At 39.9% G+C, this 18,396-nt stretch overlaps 2 protein-coding genes across 3 annotated transcripts; both read left to right on the forward strand.

Annotated features, from left to right (window-relative positions):
* Positions 1-2,545: 2,545 nt before the first annotated feature.
* LOC137272272 (toll-like receptor 4) lies at positions 2,546-10,301 on the forward strand. 2 transcript variants are annotated; one of them, XR_010956082.1, is made up of 3 exons: positions 2,546-2,612; positions 6,851-9,473; positions 10,257-10,301. XR_010956082.1 is itself a non-coding variant. In XM_067804632.1 (2 exons), exon 2 carries the CDS (start codon positions 6,853-6,855, stop codon positions 9,364-9,366), a length of 2,514 nt encoding a protein of 837 aa, XP_067660733.1. In that variant the 5' UTR covers positions 2,574-2,612; positions 6,851-6,852; the 3' UTR covers positions 9,367-9,445. The 2 variants fall into 2 exon arrangements, 1 of the variants encoding a protein (XP_067660733.1); XM_067804632.1 differs by lacking the exon at positions 10,257-10,301 and having other exon boundaries at positions 2,574-2,612; positions 6,851-9,445.
* A 4,701-nt stretch (positions 10,302-15,002) lies between these two features.
* On the forward strand, positions 15,003-17,519 carry LOC137272273 (toll-like receptor 4). The gene has a single exon (XM_067804633.1). It carries the CDS (start codon positions 15,003-15,005, stop codon positions 17,517-17,519), a length of 2,517 nt encoding a protein of 838 aa, XP_067660734.1.
* The last annotated feature ends 877 nt before the right edge of the window (positions 17,520-18,396 follow it).

Genomic DNA, 18,396 nt, shown 5'->3' on the forward strand with positions numbered 1-18,396 from the left:
CTTTCATTCATGTGGGTTAGATGGTTGACTGATGTTAATGATCTAATTGTTACCTTATCATATTTCATGTCTGCGAAGCGCATCTGTCTGTGGAGAAATGAGTGCATGACAGAATCCCTGACCGTGTCTATTATCCATGAAGATCCTGGTTAGAATTGGTCTTCAGCAACCCGTGTTTGTCGCAAAAGGCGCCCAACGGGTTCTGGTGGTCAGGCTCACTGACATGGTTGACACACGTCATCGTATACCATTTATGTAAATCGATGCTCATGCTGTTGGCCATTGAAGTGTATGGTGGAGGATATTATTTGCAGACCGCCACGGTATAGCTGACGTATTGCTGAGGGCGGTGTTAAACAACAACCGTCCATCCATCCGAGTCAGCACCCTTTGTATAACGTTAATGTGATGTATGTATGTATGTATGTATGTATGTATGTATGTATGTATGTATGTGTGTGTGTGTGTGTGTGTGTGTGTGTGTGTGTGTGTGTGTGTGTGTGTATGTGTGTATGTGTGTGTGTGTGAGAGAGAGAGAGAGAGACATGTATATTTAAAGCGATAAATAGTATAACGCAAATAAATAATTATTGTACAGTATTTTTCGTAAATTATCCTCTGGTATATTTGATTTGTTTTCTTTGTTTTAAGGCCCCATTGCCTTTGCTTTGACAAACCACGTTCCTATAATCTTGTGGATCTGCATGTGCACTGCATACATGATCAGTTCTAACATGTTATATGTAACTTTTGTAGGTTCTAATAAAATTGTCAACCCTTATTGTTGTGCTACATGTTGCCAAAGTAGGATGAAAAACATTTCCGTTTAAGTTTCCGAAACTTTAACTCATCAATGCCAAACTCCGGCCCTGAAACTGGCAGGCAAATACAGTGCGTGAGATATAGACAAAGACTGAAGCCGCGGGTTCTATTCCTCACATGGGGACAGTGTTGGAAGCCCATTTCTGGTGGTCCTCGCGGGGAATATTGCTAAAAGCGGCGTAAACCCCCACTCAAACCAACCTGGAGTGTTTGAGTTAAAATGTAACGTTGCATCGATTTCGTTTATCTTTATGACGCCATCAATACTGCAGTTGTTAGAGTGCAACAAATGACGGCTTTTCGGCAAAACAATCCAGTGATTTACATCATGAGCAGCTATCTACGCGACTGGGGCACGATGACATTCATCAACAGTGAGGTGGCCTGACCACCGAGACCCGTTTTCAACCTCGAGAACCATGAGGAAAATAACGCTTCCCAGTACGTGTCAATCTAGTTGCATCAAATGCAATGCTTATAATTACATGATCAGTGATGGCACAGGTGTTTTCGTAATTTGGAAAGCATGTTATCTCAAACCCATGTAGCCGCCAATGACACAATTAAGGAAAGCTGTTGCTGATGTACATTGCGCACCAGTACACATGCTCAACACAAAACAAACATGACATCGACTTACCTTACATCGCCTGACCACCTAGACCCGTTTTTAACCTCGACAACTATGAGGAAAATAACGCTTCCTAGTACGCGTCAAAGTAGTTGCATCAAATGCAATGCTTATAATTATATGATCAGTGATGGCACCAGGTGTTCTTGAAATCTGGAAAGCATATTATCTATTATCTACTAGTACATTGCGCACCAGTACACATGATTAACACAAAACAAACATGACATCGATCTACAAACTTTAATACCAAAACATTAAGGCGTTATACAAATAACAAAAGACCATGATACGACGGTAAGGATGTACATCTTTGGAAAAACCACCTGAAACATTGAATGGGTTTAGTTTTACGCCGCAGTCAGCAATATTCCACCTGTATGGCAGCGTTTTGTAAATAATTGAGTCTAGACCGGACAATCCAGTGATCAACATCATAAGCATCGATCTACACATTTCGGGATACGGTGCTGTGAGTCAACCATGTCAGTGAGCCTGACAACCCGGTCCTCTTACAACAAGCATGGTTTACTGACGACCATTTCCTATCCGGATCTTCACGGATAACGTGAAGCATGTACACTACCATGTAAGTGACACGGGGGTTCGTACATGTCGGTATCAGTGCCCATCACGACCCCTGATCATAGCTTGACAACAGTGACGAATGGAAACAATCAATATCCTGTTGTGGACTGTTGTGCCACTCAAACTGGAGTACCGCAGTACATCCCTCACACCGGAGACGCCTCTGGCAAACAGGTAATAGGCGGACACTGTGACGCCAAAGAAACCCTTGGAACACAGTCTGCCGTTGTCATGCTGGAACACTCCACAGTCGACGACCATGTGCAGAATGACGTGAGGTTGCAAGATTACGTCCAGAAACCTGCAACATGCCATTGACCTATCAGAGAAAAAAGGTCCCGTTGATCCAGACATTTCCGAGTGTCCGACGAGGCCAGTTTTAAGGTGTAATAACATTTTCCTTAAAGACTAGATGGGCTCATTCGGTGAACATGTTTGTGTCCGTCGGTAAGGAAATTAATTTCAACCAGGAACTAAATCACAATTCAAGTCACGGGACTACGCAACAAGGACGTTCATTTTAATACATGCCCTTCGTTCTCAACACGTTGAAGAAAAAGGCCATCAGCAAGTGAGTACTTTAGAAACGCTTCTGTGACTACTAGCCACCGGTGTCTTGTTACGTTTTGATGAAGGTTAAGTTAACGCTGGCTGTGTGTGTGTGTTCATTTAGATGAACATCTGATATAATGGAGAAATTAACATCACTTATCGGATGCATAAAGTTTGACTGAGGGCCACATTTACTTCCGGTTATGTTCAGCGACTTACTAAGGAAGTTTTAGTTGGCTAATACTGCTGAACCAAATACCTGCTAATGATATAGTCACAATTGTACAATCGACTCAGCTTTTGATAGATATTTCTATGAATGTGGGAAGGGTTTAGTCCCTTCTTTTTACAAAAGTGTAGTTAATTTTCAACAAGAGGTCCACAGGTATTTATTAGTATCAGACCGAATGAACATGACTGCCACATAGTTGTAAACTGCAGTTTGTTGTTTTTCGTCACATAACAAATGGTTGCGTCCAGTTCGGATGTCTCGACCATGTGGTTGTGTCGAACCTCGGATACGTATTAATTTTGGTCGTTTGTTTTAAACATATTTTATTCATGAGAAAAGGATTGGGCACAAGTTATACAACTTAGAATACCTTCTCCGTACTATTAACATAATAGTATTTACGTTCATTATACAAGATGGACAGACAAGAACAGAAAGATGAGAAAGACTGGGGCAATTGCAATAATGAAGAAAATCTTTTTGATTGACAAATATATGTTTGAATAATTTTAAACATGTTTTGATTGGCGTGATTGCATTGCCACGTAGCAGTAACTCAGAGTTTACAGTAACATTGTTAACACTGCGTAAATTAGCCATCATGGTACATCTCTGTTGAGTATATAGTTGACAGTCAAATAGGTAATGATAAAAAAAAATTCATAAACGTATAAACAAGATCATTTTGGATTATCTGTTGTACCAGCACGGAATAGATAGTAATTCAGTTGACTACACATGTAACGTAGTTTTGTAAGGATGATATTAGTGTTTCTCGGTCCAAAATCAAAGTATTGGGGAGCTGTGTTTTGTATTACAACAATAGTTTGATTTAAAAGAATTCAGTGACACGCTTCTTCTAATTTCAACTAGAAATTCATTCCACATTCTAATTGTGGATGGAAAATACGAATTATACGAAAACTTTAATCGGAAGAAGGGAAGCAAGATATCGTCAGAGTTACGAAGATTATTTTAACTTTTAGACGTTACCTTCCCAGGAACAAGATCATTAACGTACGATGGTGCCATATTATGCTGTATTTTCTAAAAAAGGACAAAATTTTCGCTTTCTCCTACGTTCTGCTAAAGATTCCCAGCCAGTTTCATACTACTACATTGTTAAGAAACGTATGACTGATTCTGCACGGGCCAGAAGCTTTTTGAAGATGTAAACATTTGATTATGTCAGACACTTCATTTACATAAATAGTTACACAATCTAAAATAGAATCAGTGCGTTTGTGGAAGAATGGCATTTCAGTGTTTACTTCGTTAATACTAGATATAGACTGAAAATACTGATTAAGTTTCTCTGCTTTCTGCATATCAGTGAATAAAGTTGGATTTTCATCTGCATCATTTTGTTTCAAAGGCGGAATACTAGTGACGGATCCGAATCTTTAATCAGTAACATTTAATACTGTTTACTTTGTTTCTTTTAAGCCAAGACGGACGTTTGTTTTCTTGGCCTTTTTTCTCATTCTACCTCTTTTTCTACATTCCCTTCGAAGTTCTGAAATAAACCAGTCAATTTTGATCCCTTCAATTTCGACACAAAGGTGTTTGACTGAATATAATGGCAATCGCCAAACAGTCTACAACTGAGCACCTGCTCGAGCACGAGGAGAAATAGATCTTGCTGTTTGGGGATTTATTTTTCTTTTTTCTTATTTTTCTTTCATAAAAATGTAATGAAATCCATCACGGGAATGGTCCTGTCAAACGTTTTCAAGAAGAAGCTAACGAAAGGGTGTATCGTGGTAGTTGTGGTAGCCAAGCTATCACAGTGTTAAGAATGTGTGAAATTATACCAAGATCCAGTTTTCCGTCTAGTGGCATGTTTGACAGTAACAAACCATAAAAATCCGGATTAAAATTGGTCTTCTGTAATCCATGCTTGTCTTAAAATGCGATTAACAGGATCGGGTGGTCAGGTGGTCAGGCTTGCTGGCGTATTTAACACATGTCATCTTATCCAGATGGCAGACATCATGGAGCTGATAACTGGATTGTCTGGTCTAGACTCAATTATTTACAGATTGCTGCATATAGCTGGGATATTCCTTGTTTGTAAAAATCAAACAAACAAAACAAAATATATTACAAAAGTGAAACGGGCGATGTGTGTGTAGCGTTGTTCATTTGACCTTGATGCGAAACTGTTAACACAATGTTTCCCTGTACTGAAATGTGATTTTCCGTGGCAGAAATAGTTACGTTGTTTAGCACAGTACGCACGCACAACTGCGGGCACGGTGAGAGTGTAGCTAACTTTAATGCTATTCAACAGCGAGTGTTGACCCGATTACAGGAAGTTATATACCGAGAATAAACAATTAAGCGCCAGCCTGTTTCAGAACTAAGATGTGATGCTGTGGAAATGTTAGGCTAAAATAATTGATAAGACCAATCCACATATCGAGAAGGGCCATCTAGTAACTGATTTAGGAATATCATAATCATTTCTATTTTCAATTAAAGGAAATATTGTTAAAGACATTTCAGCAAAATACCTATTCATATCCTGCTTATACAACAATTAAACGTAGGTTTCAGTTATCAAGAATGACAGTCACGTGACCACATAAGAGTCATTTCTGTGTTTCACTTTTCAAAAGACGGTAACTTGTTTGAGGAAAACAAAATGCCTATTTCCCAAAAGCGCACACAAGTAACTGATAATTTCCATAAAGATTTTGTTTATACTATATACCCGTTAGGGTCCGGGGTAGAACAAGCATTCAACAACCCATGCTTACCATAAAAGGCGACTAAGCTTGTCGAAAGAGGCGACTAATGGTCAGGCTCGCTGGCAGAACTGTTGTTTGGATTATTTCCGGGTTCAGAAGTTCCGTTTACCATGCAACACAAAACTATTAACACCAAGCTTTGAATTTATTAGAAATATCAACGATAATATGTACTTCCTGATTATTCTCTTTTATTGGTGATGCATACTGAGTTGAAAAGGGTCAAAGCTTCGGGTGGTTGAGGAAATTGAGATTTGCCATGACCTCATTAGCATGTATCTGTGCCGTGTCAACTTCAAAAGAAATGTTCAGGTCGAGAGGTAAAAAATTACATTCGTACCGGTAGGGAACCCATTCCAAAAGAAGATTACTAGACATAAGGCTCCGAGAAATCCTAACTTGAGGTCATGGCAGAGAATTCATAGGTCTTCATTGGGAGGACATGAGTTTTGTAAACACGTAGTGGAGGAGGGCTCATTTAGTTTGTACATGACAAGCAAGGGGGTGGGGGTCACTTACTTTGTACATAAATTTGTAGGGAAGTGGCGATGGGTAGGTCATTTAATTCACATTGTACATGCAACTCCACAATCATCATTAGTTACGGAACTACACCGAATAACCGCAATAAAACACATAACCGGTGTAACCAGTCAGCCAGATGCATTGTGAATCATTATACGACCTCTTCAAACAGGGACAGTCTGTGACTCCTTAGTTAAGGTATGCTGCCTAAACCTCGACATAAAATTTGGGAATATGGTGTTATTAAAGGTGAAAATTCATTTGTAAAAAGTATTTTCTTGTGAAACAAGGAATTCAGTGTAAGCAAAGTTGTTTGTGGTGTCTATTTTCTCACGAGAGAAAAGGTGATCGGTTGAAAAGTAGGTCATTATCTGAATAGGTTAATGAGAATCATGTGTTGGTATGGTACCCATGAAGGTCCGGGTTAAAATTTGCCCTTCAGTATCCCCTGCTTGTCATAAGAAGCGGCCAACCGGACCGGGTGGTCAGGCTCACTGACTTGCTTGACACATATCATTGGTTACCACTTGTGCAGATCGATAGATTAAGCCTTCAGCAACCCGTGCTTGCTATAAAAGGTGGCTAAGCATGTTGTAAGATGCGACTAACTCAGTCACTTTTTTCGGTCCAAACATAAGTAACGTAAAACTACAGAAACAACAGAACTGAATAAAGGTATGGAGCTCTTTGTAATTAGTGTTCTACATTAGTTGAGATTACATCGTTTTTATCATCTGTTCATTTCAGGAATGACAACGAACGAACTTCTCACAGTCGTCACTCTATGGTTGATCGTCCCACGGCTGCATTCACAGATCAGTGACATTAACAGGTGCGTGTACGAGAAAAACGAACGGGATCTAGTTGCCAACTGTTCGAACGGAAATTTCACTGCTGTACCCCAAGGATTTCTTAAAAATGTGACTGTCCTTGATTTGTCAATGAATAAAATAACAAGCATCGGAAACATGTCCTTTCCTTACCGTCTAAAGGTACACACGCTCAGTATGCATGGAAACCTGCTTACTCATCTGGACGAAGGTTCATTGAAGAATTTGCCAGAACTTTCGAAACTTGACCTTGGGAAAAACAGGATTAACTTCACATCTTTATCGCTACCGACAGGACTCTTCAGAGGTCTTCCGCTAAAACGCCTTTTAATGAGCAACATGAGTGTTAAACTGAATCAGAACTGGAAATACCCGGAGGATACATTTCTTGATCTCCACCAACTGCAAGAGCTCGCCATTGACGCTCCTGGAAACCCAACATTTGGTGTCGGATTTCTCAATATGATAAATTTACAAACTTTAACCATTAGCTTTTGTGAAAAGGAAGTCTTAAATACAAGTGCATTTGAAATTTTCAAAAAGTTAAACCTTTCAGCATTTCAGATAAATGCATGTAACAAAGGGCAGGTAGATAAAAATATTACTGATATATTTCAAGATTTGAATATCTTAGACATTAGAAATACGGTCGACACGGATCTACCCAAGAGATTGACGAGTCTTAAGAATTATGAAAACTCATCCATGCAGAGGGTTTCATTCATAGCAAACGTAGATGGTGACAAGGATCCAACTGAACATTGTTCCATTCTAACCAAAAATATGACACGTTATCTAGTCACAATGTGTGTTTCAGAGGTGTATCTTATTGGTAACCGCATACGAATTATTGAGAGAGGTACGTTGATTCAACCACCGTTTTCACAATGCCTTCAAGTTTTAGATCTCAGTCATAATATGATCCTCGAAGAGTACGGGGTACTTGAGAAGATTTTCTTTTACCCAAATTTGGTCTCATTTCACTTTGAACAATTTTTGGAAGATCTGAAACAGGCTTATCATGAAGTGTTCTATTTCTATGATACAAATTCAATTTTTCAGGACACAAATAAGATGGTATGGCCACAACATAACCCCGAAACATGCCTGTTCTCTGTAGATGCTGAGAAACTAGACAATGAAGTTATTCCACAAAGTGAAAGTAGGAAAACAGGGATTATGCCTTTGCTCTTTCCTCGAAACATGACCACACTGTATTTTGCACCAGCACTAAAACCTTTTACTAATATAGAACATGATATGTATTTTTTTGGTACTGAAAAATGGTCAAAAGCGCTCTTTTCCAATTGTTCGGTACTTGCAAAAAATGTCCATTTCTCTGGACTGGAGAACCTTCAAAGTTTGGTGATTTCTGGCAACGGATTTATGGAACTGCCAACGATATTTATGAAATCCTTCCCAAATATTCGAAATCTGTCCTTGAATCATATCACGAGAGGATTTAAGGAAATCAGTGAAAACATAGACTCCGTATTGGGCCACTTTCAACATCTTGAAAATTTGCACCTTGTAGGTAATGGCCTGTGCGATTTGCCCAGATATGTAGAGAACCTAACAAATATCAAACTAATAGATGTTTCATACAACTCAATAAAGGAACTGAGTGTTGCTACAAGAACCAGATTAGACACCGTGGCTCACAAGAAAAACTTATCGGTTAACCTTCGTGGTAATGTCCTCTCGTGTGGATGTGACTCTCTTGAATTTATTTTGTGGTCAATGGACTCAAAGGTATCATTCGTTGACAGTACACATTATACGTGTCGAAATGATAATGGGACGATAATTCGTGTGAAAGATATTGCCGATTCATTCATGAAAATGTGGAGAGAGTGCATTGCTTTGTTCTCACTTTTGTTTTCAATTTGCCTCGTTTTCCTATTCCTCTTAGGAGTTTCTGTAAGTCTTCATATTGCAAGAAACATCAATGTGATAAAGCGATGGAGCGTCAAATGGTTAGGCTTGGACTTCCAGCGACATTTTCAATATGATGTGTTTGTGTACTATTCATCAAAGGAATACCCTCAGTGGGTGTGCAGCACCTTGAGACAGAAGTTGGAAGACGACAGGGATCTTCGTCTCTGTATACCAGAAAGAGATTTCGAGCCAGGAGTCTACACCTGTGAAGAGGTTCTCGGAGCAATAAATAAAAGCTGGAAGACTATAATCTATCTGACCCAGACCTTCCTTGAGGACGAACTATGCTCCTTCCGGCTTTCGTCTGCTATTTATGTAGGTGAGAACCTAACGTCTGATAGATTTATCATACTGTACTCGGATGCCGTGTTCCGACATCCGCTCCCTTCCATCATTAACCAACTTCTAGATAAGGACAACAGGTTTGCTATAGAAAGTTTCCATGACAGTTCATTATGGGACCAGCTTCACAGCAGGATCTTGAGGAAGGATTGACAGTGACATTTTTCTTTACAAAATGATACAAAAGCATCAATTCACAGTCATTTAGAATGTAACTTATGTTATATTTAGGATTAGACTTTCTCGGTAGAGGACAGATTGTAGCACTTTTGTGTGGGTGAGGCCCATCCGGGACTCAAACTCACAACCTTACTTAGAGCCAGGCTCCTAATCGCAGGCACTCAAAGTCAGTTGCCCGACTTTCATTTATGATAACGCCGCGGTGCCTTACTGGGTTAGATGGTTGACTTTGTGTACTATTAGTGATTGTAATGTGTTAATGTTCTAATTGTTACCTTATCATATTCCATGTCTGCGAAGGGCATGTGTCTGTGGAGAAATGAGTGCGTGACAGAATCCCTGACCGTGTCTATTATCCATGAAGATCCTGGTTAGAACTGACATGGTTGACACACGTCATCGTATACCATTTATGTAAATCAATGCTCATGCTGTTGACCACTGAAGTGTATGGTGGAGGATATTATTTGCAGACCGCCACGGTATAGCTGACGTATTGCTGAGGGCGGTGTTAAACAACAACCGTCCATCCATCCGAGTCAGCACCCTTTGTATAACGTTAATGTCATGTGTGTGTGTGTGTGTGTGTGTGTGTGTGTGTGTGTGTGTGTCTGTGTGTATGTGCTTGCGTGTGTATGTATCACATGTATATTTAAAGCGATAAATAATATAACGCAAAGAAATAATTATTGTACGGTATTTTCTATTTCGTAAATTATCCTCTGGTATATTTGATTAGTTTGTTTTGCTTTTTAAGGAACCCATTGCTTTTACTTTGACAATTCAGGTTTCTATAATCTTGTGGATCTGCATGTGCACTGCATACATGATCTGTTCCAACGTGTTATATGTACCTTTTGTAGGTTCTAATAAAATTGCCAATCCTTATTGTTGTAGGATGAACAACATTTCCGTTTACGTTTCCGAAACTTTAACTCATCCACGCCGTACTCTGGCCCTGAAACTGGCAGGCAAATACAGAGCGTGAGTGAGTATAGACAAAGACTCTGCTCCTATCAGGAAAATCACTAGCTCACTTATCCACCGCAAGCTGAAGATACGGGTTCTATTCCTCACATGGGGACAATGTTGGAAGACCATTTCTGGTGTTCCTCGCGGGGAATATTGCTAAAAGTAGCGCAAAACCCCACTTAATTAAACCAATGTGGAGTGAGTGAGTTAGAATGTAACGTTGCATCGATACTAAATCGTTTATCTTTATGACGCCATCAATACTGCAGTTGTTAGAGTGCAACAAATGACGGCTTCTGGGCAAAACAATCCAGTGATTTACATCATGAGCAGCTATCTACGCGACTGGGGCACGGTGACATTCATCAACAGTGAGGTGGCCTGACCACCGAGACCCGTTTTTAACCTCGACAACTATGAGGAAAATAACGCTTCCTAGTACGCGTCAAAGTAGTTGCATCAAATGCAATGCTTATAATTATATGATCAGTGATGGCACCAGGTGTTCTCAAAATCTGGAAAGCATATTATCTATTATCTACTAGTACATTGCGCACCAGTACACATGATTAACACAAAACAAATATGACATCGATCTACAAACTTTAATACCAAAACATTAAGGCGTTATACAAATAACAAAAGACCATGATACGACGGTAAGGATGTACATCTTTGGAAAAAACACACCTGAAACGTTGGTTGGGTTTAGTTTTACGCCGCAGGAATGTTCCAGCTATATGGCAGCGTTTTGTAAATAATCGAGTCTAGACCGGACAATCCAGTGATCAACATCATGCATATCGATCTACACAACCATGAGTCAACCATGTCAGCGAGTCTAATCACCCTGTCCCGATAGTCTCCTAATACAACAAGCATGGGTTACTGACGACCATTTCCTGCCCGGTGAAGCATGTACAGCAGGATGTAAGTGACACGGGGGTGTGCACATGTCGGAATCAGTGTCCATCACGAGCCTCGACGTATGGAAACAGTGTCCTGCTGTGGACTGTTGTGCCATCCCACACACCGGAGACGCCTCTGGCAAACAGGTAATTGGCGGACTTTGTGACGCCATAGAAACCCTTGGAACACAGTCTGCCGTAGTCATGCTGGAACACTCCACAGTCGACGACCATGTGCAGAATATCTTGAGGTTGCAGGATTACACCCAGAAACCTGCAACATGCCATTGACCTAACAGAGAAAAAGATCCCGTTGTTCCAGACATTTCCGAGTGTCCGACGAGGCTTATTTTAAGGTGTAATAAAATTTTCCTTAAAGACAAGATGGGCTCATTCTGTAAACGTGTTTATGTTTGCCAGTAAGGAAATTAATTTCAACCAGGAACTAAATCACAATTCAAGTCACGGGACTGCGCAACAAGGGCGTTCATTTTAATACATGTCCTTCGTTCTCAACACGTTGAGGAAAAAGGCCATCGGCAAGTGAGTACTTTAGAAACGCTTCTGTGACCACTAGCCACCGGTGTCTTGTTACGTTTTGATGAAGGTTAAGTTAACGCTGGCTATCATTAGATGACACCTGATAAAAGGAGAAATTAACATCGCTTATCGGATGCGTAGGGTTTGACTGAGGGCCACATTTGCCTTCCGGCTATGTTCAGCGACTTATTAAGGAAGTTTTAGTTGGCTAATACTGCTGAACCAAATACCTGCTAATGATATAGTCACAATTATACAATCGACTCAGCTTTTGATAGATATTTCTATGAATGTGGGAAGGGTTTAGTCACTTCTTTTTACAAAAGTATAGTTGATTTTCAACAAGAGATCCACAGGTATTTATTAGTATCAGAACGAGTGAATATGACTGCCACATAGTTTTAAACTGCAGTTTGTTGTTTTCGGAACCATAACAAATACTCCAGCTCTGATGTCTCGACCCTGTGGTTGTGTCGAACCTCGGATACGTATTAATGCCGATCCCTTCAATTTAGACAAAAATGTGTTTGACTGAATATAGTGGCAATCACCAAACAGTCTATAACTGGGGATCTGTCCTCTGATCTCCACTTAGTCAGTGAATTAAGTTTTACGCCCCATCCAACAATATTCCAGATGTATAGGAGCGGTCGCTCACTCACAAACTATGTCTGTTTGTATGATATGGAACTGAAGCTTTTACATGATAGTCAAGCCATTACACTGTTAAGAATGTGTGAAAATATACCAAGATCCAGTTTTCCGTCTGGTGGCATGTTTGATATTAAAGAGCCATAAATATCCGGATTCTTCTGTAATCCATGCTTGTCTTAAGAGGCGACTAACGGGATCGGGTGGTCAGGTGGTCAGGCTTGCTGGCGTATTTAACACATGTCATCTTATCCAGATGGCAGACATCATGGAGCTGATAACTGGATTGTCTGGTCTAGACTCAATTATTTACAGACTGCTGGTATATAGCTGGGATATTCCTTGTTTGTAAAACAACAAACAAACAAAACAAAATATATTACAAAAGTGAATCGGGCGATATGGGTGTAGTATTGTTCATTTGACTTTGATGCGAAACTATTAACACAATGTTTCCCTGTACTGAAATGTGAATTTCCGCGGCAGAAACAGTTACCTTGTTTAGCACAGTACGGCTGGCACGGTGGGAGAGTAGCTAAATTAAACGCTATTCAACAGCGAGTGTTGACCCGATTACAGGAAGTTATATACCGAGAATAAACAATTAAGCGCCAGCCTGTTTCAGAACTAAGATGTGATGCTGTGGAAGTGTTAGGCTAAAATAATTGTAAGACCACATTTCGAGAAGGGTTCATAATCATTTCAATTAAAGGAAATATTGTTGAAATATATTGCTTATACAACAATTAAACTTAGGTTTCAATGATCAAAAATGACAATCACGTGACCACATAAGAGTCATTTCTGTGTTTCACTTTTCAAAAGATGGTAAGAGGAAAACAAAATGCCTATTTCCCAGAAGCGCACACAAGTAACAGATAATTTCCATAAAGATTTTGTTTATACTATATACCTGTTAGGGTCCGGGGTAGAATAAGCCTTCAGCAACCCATGCTTGCCATAAAAGGCGACTAAGCTTGTCGAAAGAGGCGACTAATGGGATCAGGTGGTCAGGCTCGCTGACAGAACTGTTGTTTGGATTATTTCCGGGTTCCGGGTTCCGTTTACCATGCAACACAAAAATATTAACACCAAGCTTTGAATTTACTAGAAATGTCAACGATAATATGTACTTCCTGATTATTCTCTTTTATTGGTGATGCATACTGAGTTGAAAAGGGTCAAAGCTTCGGGTGGTTGAGGAAATTCCACGAGATTTGCCATGACCTCATTTGCATGTATCTGTGCCGTGTCAACTGCAAAAGAAATGTTCAGGTTGAGAGGTAAAAAAATACATTCGTACCGGTAGGGAACCCATTCCAAAAGAAGATTACTAGATATAAGGCTCCGAGAAAACCTAAGTTGAAGGCATGGCAGAGAATCCATAGGTCTTCATTGGGAGGGCATGAGTTTTGTAAACACGTAGTGGAAGAATGCTCATTTAGTTTGTACATGACAAGCAGGGGGTGGGGGTCACTTACTTTGTACATAAAGTTGTAGGGAAGTGGCGATGGGTAGGTCATTTAATTCACATTGTACATGCAACTCCATAATCATCATTAGTTACGGAACTACGCCGAATAACCGCAATAAAACACATAATCGGTGTAACCAGTGAGTCAGCCAGATGCATTGTGAATCATTATACGACCTCTTCAAACAAGGGCAGTCTGTGACTCCTTAGTTAAGGTATGCTGCCTAAACCTCGACATAAAATATGGAAACACGATGTTATTAAAGTTGAAAAGTCATTTGTAAAAACATTTTCTTGTGAAACAAGGAATTCAGTGTAAGCAAAGTTGTTTGTGGTGTCTATTTTCACTTTTTTACGAGGGAAAAGTTGGATCGGTTGAAAAGTAGGTCATTGTCTGAATAGGTTAATGAGAATCATGTGTTGGTATGGTACCCATGAAGGTCCGGGTTAGAAATGTGCCCCTCAGTACCCCCTGCTTGTCGTAAGAGGCGACCCACGGGTTCGGGTGGTTAGACTCACTGACATGGTTGACACATGTTATTGGTTACCAGTTGTGCAGATCGATGCTCATGCTTTTGAACACAGGATTGCCTAGACTCAAATATTTACAGCCTGCCGCCATATAACTGGAATACTGCTGACCGCGACCAAAAAAACCCCTCAACTTCACTTCACCTATAACCCTATAAACTGAGACGGCAAAACTAAAGAAAGATACAAAACTCTGTGTTATTAATGTTATAGTATATACCCGTGAAGGTTCGGGGTAGCTTAGACCTTCAGCCTAACGGGATCGGGTGGACAGGCTTGCTGACAGGTTCCCAGTTGCGCAGGTCGATGTTCATGATGTTGATCTCTGGATTGTCTGGTCCCGTCTCTATTATTTACATCCTGCCATCATATAAGTGGCATAATGATGAGTGTGGCGTAAAACTAAATTCACTCAATCACTATTTCGCTCCAAATATAAGTAACGTAAAACTACAGAAACAACAGAACTGAGTAAAGGTATGAAGCCCTGTGTCACTAGATTACATCGTGTTTAGCATCTGTTCATTTCAGGAATGACAACGAACGAACTTCTCACAGTCGTCACTCTATGGTTGATCGTCCCACGGCTGCATTCACAGATCAGTGACATTAACAGGTGCGTGTACGAGAAAAACGAACGGGATCTAGTTGCCAACTGTTCAAACGGAAATTTCACTGCTGTACCCCAAGGATTTCTTAAAAATGTGACTGTCCTTGATTTGTCAATGAATAAAATAACAAGCATCGGAAACATGTCCTTTCCTTACCGTCTAAAGGTACACGCGCTCAGTATGCATGGAAACCTGCTTACTCATCTGGACGAAGGTTCATTGAAGAATTTGCCAGAACTTTCGAAACTTGACCTTGGGAAAAACAGGATTAACTTCACATCTTTATCGCTACCGACAGGACTCTTCAGAGGTCTTCCGCTAAAACGCCTTTTAATGAGCAACATGAGTGTTAAACTGAATCAGAACTGGAAATACCCGGAGGATACATTTCTTGATCTCCACCAACTGCAAGAGCTCGCCATTGACGCTCCTGGAAACCCAACATTTGGTGTCGGATTTCTCAATATGATAAATTTACAAACTTTAACCATTAGCTTTTGTGAAAAGGAAACCTTAAATACAAGTGCATTTGAAATTTTCAAAAAGTTAAACCTTTCAGCATTTCAGATAAATGCATGTAACAAAGGGCAGGTAGATAAAAATATTACTGATATATTTCAAGATTTGAATATCTTAGACATTAGAAATACGGTCGACACGGATCTACCCAAGAGACTGATGAGTCTTAAGAATTATGAAAACTCATCCATGCAGAGGGTTTCATTCATAGCAAACGTAGATGGTGACAAGGATCCAACTGAACATTGTTCCATTCTAACCAAAAATATGACACGTTATCTAGTCACAATGTGTGTTTCAGAGGTGTATCTTATTGGTAACCGCATACGAATTATTGAGAGAGGTACGTTGATTCAACCACCGTTTTCACAATGCCTTCAAGTTTTAGATCTCAGTCATAATATGATCCTCGAAGAGTACGGGGTACTCAGAAAGATTTTCTTTTACCCAAATTTGGTCTCATTTCACTTTGAACAATTTTTGGAAGATCTGAAACAGGCTTATCATGAAGTGTTCTATTTCTATGATGCAAATTCAATTTTTCAGGACACAAATAAGATGGTATGGCCACAACATAACCCCGAAACATGCCTGTTCTCTGTAGATGCTGAGAAACGAGACAATGAAGTTATTCCACAAAGTGAAAGTAGGAAAACAGGGATTATGCATTCGCTAAATTTTCCTCGAAACATGACCACACTGTATTTTGCACCAGCATTAAAACCTTTTGCTAATATCGAACACGATTTTCATTTTGATGGCACTGAAAAATGGTCAAAAGCGATCTTTTCCAATTGTTCGGTACTTGCAAAAAATGTCCATTTCTTTGGACTGGAGAACCTTCAAAGTTTGGTGATTTCTGGCAACGGGTTTATGGAACTGCCAACGATATTTATGAAATCCTTCCCAAATATTCGAAATCTGTCCTTGAATCATATCACAAGAGGATTTAAGGAAATCAGTGAAAACATAGACTCCGTATTGGGCCACTTTCAACATCTTGAAAATTTGCACCTTGTAGGTAGTGGCCTGTGCGATTTGCCCAGATATGTAGAGAACCTAACAAATATCAAACTAATAGATGTTTCATACAACTCAATAAAGGAACTGAGTGTGGCTACAAGAACCAGATTAGACACCGTGGCTCAGAAGAAAGACTTATCGGTTAATCTTCGTGGTAATGTTCTCTCGTGTGGATGTGACTCTCTTGAATTTATTTTGTGGTCAATGGACTCAAAGGTATCATTCGTTGACATAACACATTATACGTGTCGAAATGATAATGGGACGATAATTCGTGTGAAAGATATTGCCGATTCATTCATGAAAATGTGGAGAGAGTGCATTGCTTTGTTCTCACTTTTGTTTTCAATTTGCCTCGTTTTCCTATTCCTCTTAGGAGTTTCTGTAAGTCTTCATATTGCAAGAAACATCAGTGTGATAAAGCGATGGAGCGTCAAATGGTTAGGCTTGGACTTCCAGCGACATTTTAAATATGATGTGTTTGTGTACTATTCATCAAAGGAAGACTCTCAGTGGGTGTGCAGCACCTTGAGACAGAAGTTGGAAGACGACAGGGATCTTCGTCTCTGTATACCAGAAAGAGATTTCGAGCCAGGAGTCTACACCTGTGAAGAGGTTCTCGGAGCAATAAATAAAAGCTGGAAGACTATAATCTATCTGACCCAGACCTTCCTTGAGGACGAACTATGCTCCTTCCGGCTTTCGTCTGCTATTTATGTAGGTGAGAACCTAACGTCTGATAGATTTATCATACTGTACTCGGATGCCGTGTTCCGACATCCGCTCCCTTCCATCATTAACCAACTTCTAGATAAGGACAACAGGTTTGCTATAGAAAGTTTCCATGACAGTTCATTATGGGACCAGCTTCACAGCAGGATCTTGAGGAAGGATTGACAGTGACATTGTTCTTTACAAAATGATACAAAAGCATCTATTCACAGTCATTTAGAATGTAACTTATGTTATATTTAGGATTAGACTTTCTCGGTAGAGGACAGATTCTGGTATTTTTGTTGGGTTGAGATCCAAACCCACACCCTCTTTTAGAGCCAGGCTCCTAATCGCAGGCACACAAAGTCAGTTGCCCGACTTTCATTTATGATAAAGCCGCGGTGCCTAATTGGGTTAGATGGTTGACTTTGTGTACTGTTAGTGTTTGCATGAAGTTAATGTTCTAATTGTTACCTTATCATATTCCATGTCTGCGAAGGGCATGTGTCTGTGGAGAAATGAGTGCGTGACAGAATCCCTGACCGTGTCGAATATTTATGAAGATCCTGGTTAGAATTGATCTTCAGCAACCCGCGTTTGTCGCAACAGGCGCCTAATGGGTTCTGGTATCAGGCTCACTGACACGTCATCATATACCATTTATGCAAATCGATGCTCATGCTGTTGACCACTGGAGTATATGGTGGAGGCCATTATTTACAGACCGCCACCATGTGTGTGTGTGTGTGTGTGTGTGTGTGTGTTTGTATGTTTGTTTAAAGCGATAAATAACATAGCGCAATGAAATAATTATTGTACAGCATTTTCTATTTCGTAAAATTTGTCTCTGGTATATTTGAATTGATTTCTTGGCTTTTTAGGAACCCATTGCTTTAGCTTTGACAATCCAGGTTCCTATAATCACGTGGATCTGCATGTGCACTGCATACATGATCTGTTCTAACATGTTATATGTAACGTTTGTAGGTTTTAATAAAATTTTCAATCCTTATTGTTGTGCTACATGTTGCCAAAGCAGGATGAACAACATTTCCGTTTA

Source organism: Haliotis asinina, chromosome 2 (genome assembly GCF_037392515.1).
Source record: "Haliotis asinina isolate JCU_RB_2024 chromosome 2, JCU_Hal_asi_v2, whole genome shotgun sequence".
NCBI lineage: Eukaryota > Metazoa > Mollusca > Gastropoda > Lepetellida > Haliotidae > Haliotis > Haliotis asinina.

Bases quoted from the DNA above. Each gene is read 5' to 3' on its own strand.
- LOC137272272 (XM_067804632.1), top strand. From the start codon at position 6,853: ATGACAACGAACGAACTTCTCACAGTCGTCACTCTATGGTTGATCGTC.
- LOC137272273 (XM_067804633.1), top strand. From the start codon at position 15,003: ATGACAACGAACGAACTTCTCACAGTCGTCACTCTATGGTTGATCGTC.